The 1,830-nt window shown below is 35.1% G+C and overlaps 1 protein-coding gene across 1 annotated transcript; it reads left to right on the plus strand.

The window, feature by feature from the left end:
• Positions 1-404: 404 nt before the first annotated feature.
• On the plus strand, positions 405-1,763 carry knstrn (kinetochore localized astrin (SPAG5) binding protein). Its single transcript, XM_008397329.1, has 8 exons — positions 405-485; positions 580-658; positions 739-768; positions 867-966; positions 1,040-1,154; positions 1,241-1,302; positions 1,403-1,477; positions 1,561-1,763. The coding sequence occupies exons 1-8, from the start codon at positions 407-409 to the stop codon at positions 1,687-1,689; spliced, it is 669 nt and encodes a 222-aa protein (XP_008395551.1). The 5' UTR covers positions 405-406; the 3' UTR covers positions 1,690-1,763.
• Positions 1,764-1,830: the final 67 nt, after the last annotated feature.

Genomic DNA, 1,830 nt, shown 5'->3' on the forward strand with positions numbered 1-1,830 from the left:
AGCAAATGTTACATTTATGTCTGTCAGTTGACTCGGTTTGAGCAACATGCCGTTAATTGTGTACTTTCGGATAAAATTATTCGCGCAAAGTGTAAAAGGGTACATATTTAACTGATAGAAATGGCCGGTTTGGAGGATTAAAATGTGTTATTGTGGTGCCACACACATATGTTGAGTCTTTTTTTCTGCACTATTTATTTAGCGGTTATCTTTGCTGTATCTGAGAAATATCTTCAAATTGTATCGGTAGTGTATTTTTTTTTTAAATGTCTGTCTAATGTGATATTCCTTTAAGAATTAGGATTTGTGTTTTTTTCTTGTCTTAAATGTGGTAGTAGCCAAAGAAAAAATATATATTTTCCCATCATCCTAATTTTTTTAAAGCTTATTTTAATGTTTCCTCTTAATGCAGGTGCTTTTATTATTATTATTGGCATTGACGTCACTCTGTGAGGAAAACGTAATGTCTTCAAAAATTCCAAGAGGTGAACTTTTTATGATCTTTTTCATGGATATTTTGATGTTTAAGTTTAAATTAGCTTTTGTTGAAGTAATGCTAATGGATATCCATATTTWCAGGTACACATTTACCAACAGAGGCAAGAACCGTTCAGAAAACAGACKCAAATATTAAAAATTCAAGGGAAAATGTCCCAAGGTAACAACAAAATTRAATAAAAAAAWTCTCTAAATTCAGCTAGTTTCATTTCATATKTATTATAATYTATTGTGTTTCAGGAAAAATGTTGCTCCTAAAGTTCACAAGGGGTAAGTCATGCATTATATTACATGATGTTAATGTTCAGCAGACACTAGAGATTTTTATTGTGTWCAACATATTTGTATGTCCCTTTTTTGTWCTGCAGAGTTTCAACCAGATATGGGCAACAGGTGGAGCTGAAGGAGCAAAATCAGAACCTGGTGGCTGCAAAGGAGGAGCTACAGAAAAACCTGTCAGAGAAGCAGGTAAAGAACTAAACGAAGCAAACATTTATCGTCTTTTAGTTCGTGTTCTTTTAATATACATTTTATATCACAGCAAAGAGTTGAAGAGTTGGAGCTGCAACTCGACGAGCTTCAGAAGGAGAATGTAGAGTTTCAGAAAAACCTGCAGGACTGTCACACGCTCCTAGTTTCTGCCAAGATAGACCCAGGTGAAAAAGATCATTTTCAATTTAAATCTTTAATTTTACCCTTTGTAACGTTGCCTGTCATAATAAACATGACTTTAATGTTTTAGTGTTAGGGGAACGAGTTGGAGATGCAGCSAGACKGAAMGAAGACGAAAGGAARGAAGTTATGGTWTGTTTTTATTAATCTCCCTTTCACTTTATTATGTGTGTGTATAGTCTCACAAACATGACAACATGCCTACAACGGCGCATAACTGCTTAAATTTCAGAGTGTTTCCACCGATCTGCTGAGGGAATTAAAGGCTTTTGGGGACTTTGCATCACAACAGCGTACTCAGCTTCAGGCAAGTCTTCGTCTTCTCTCTCCTCTATGATCCTGTCGCAACGTTTCTGTTTAGCTCGGCTGAGGTTTTAATGTCAYTTTTAGGAAATCCAAGCAACAATGGAGGACGTCACTAAAGCGCGAGAACTTATGAAGCAAGAAAGAGAGAATTTCTCTCAGGAGGCTGCTGAAATGGAGAGAGCTCTGAAAGAGGCAGAAGAACTCTTAGCGTAACTAAAAATATATATCTGTACATATTAATGTGAGATTTTATGTTGAAATAAAAGATTAATGTTTTTCTACAGTAACTCACTTTGGTTTAAGATCAGATCATTAAGAAAATTCTGTTTCTAAACCTCAAAGCATCAAAAACGT

This window comes from Poecilia reticulata, linkage group LG21 (genome assembly GCF_000633615.1).
Source record: "Poecilia reticulata strain Guanapo linkage group LG21, Guppy_female_1.0+MT, whole genome shotgun sequence".
NCBI lineage: Eukaryota > Metazoa > Chordata > Actinopteri > Cyprinodontiformes > Poeciliidae > Poecilia > Poecilia reticulata.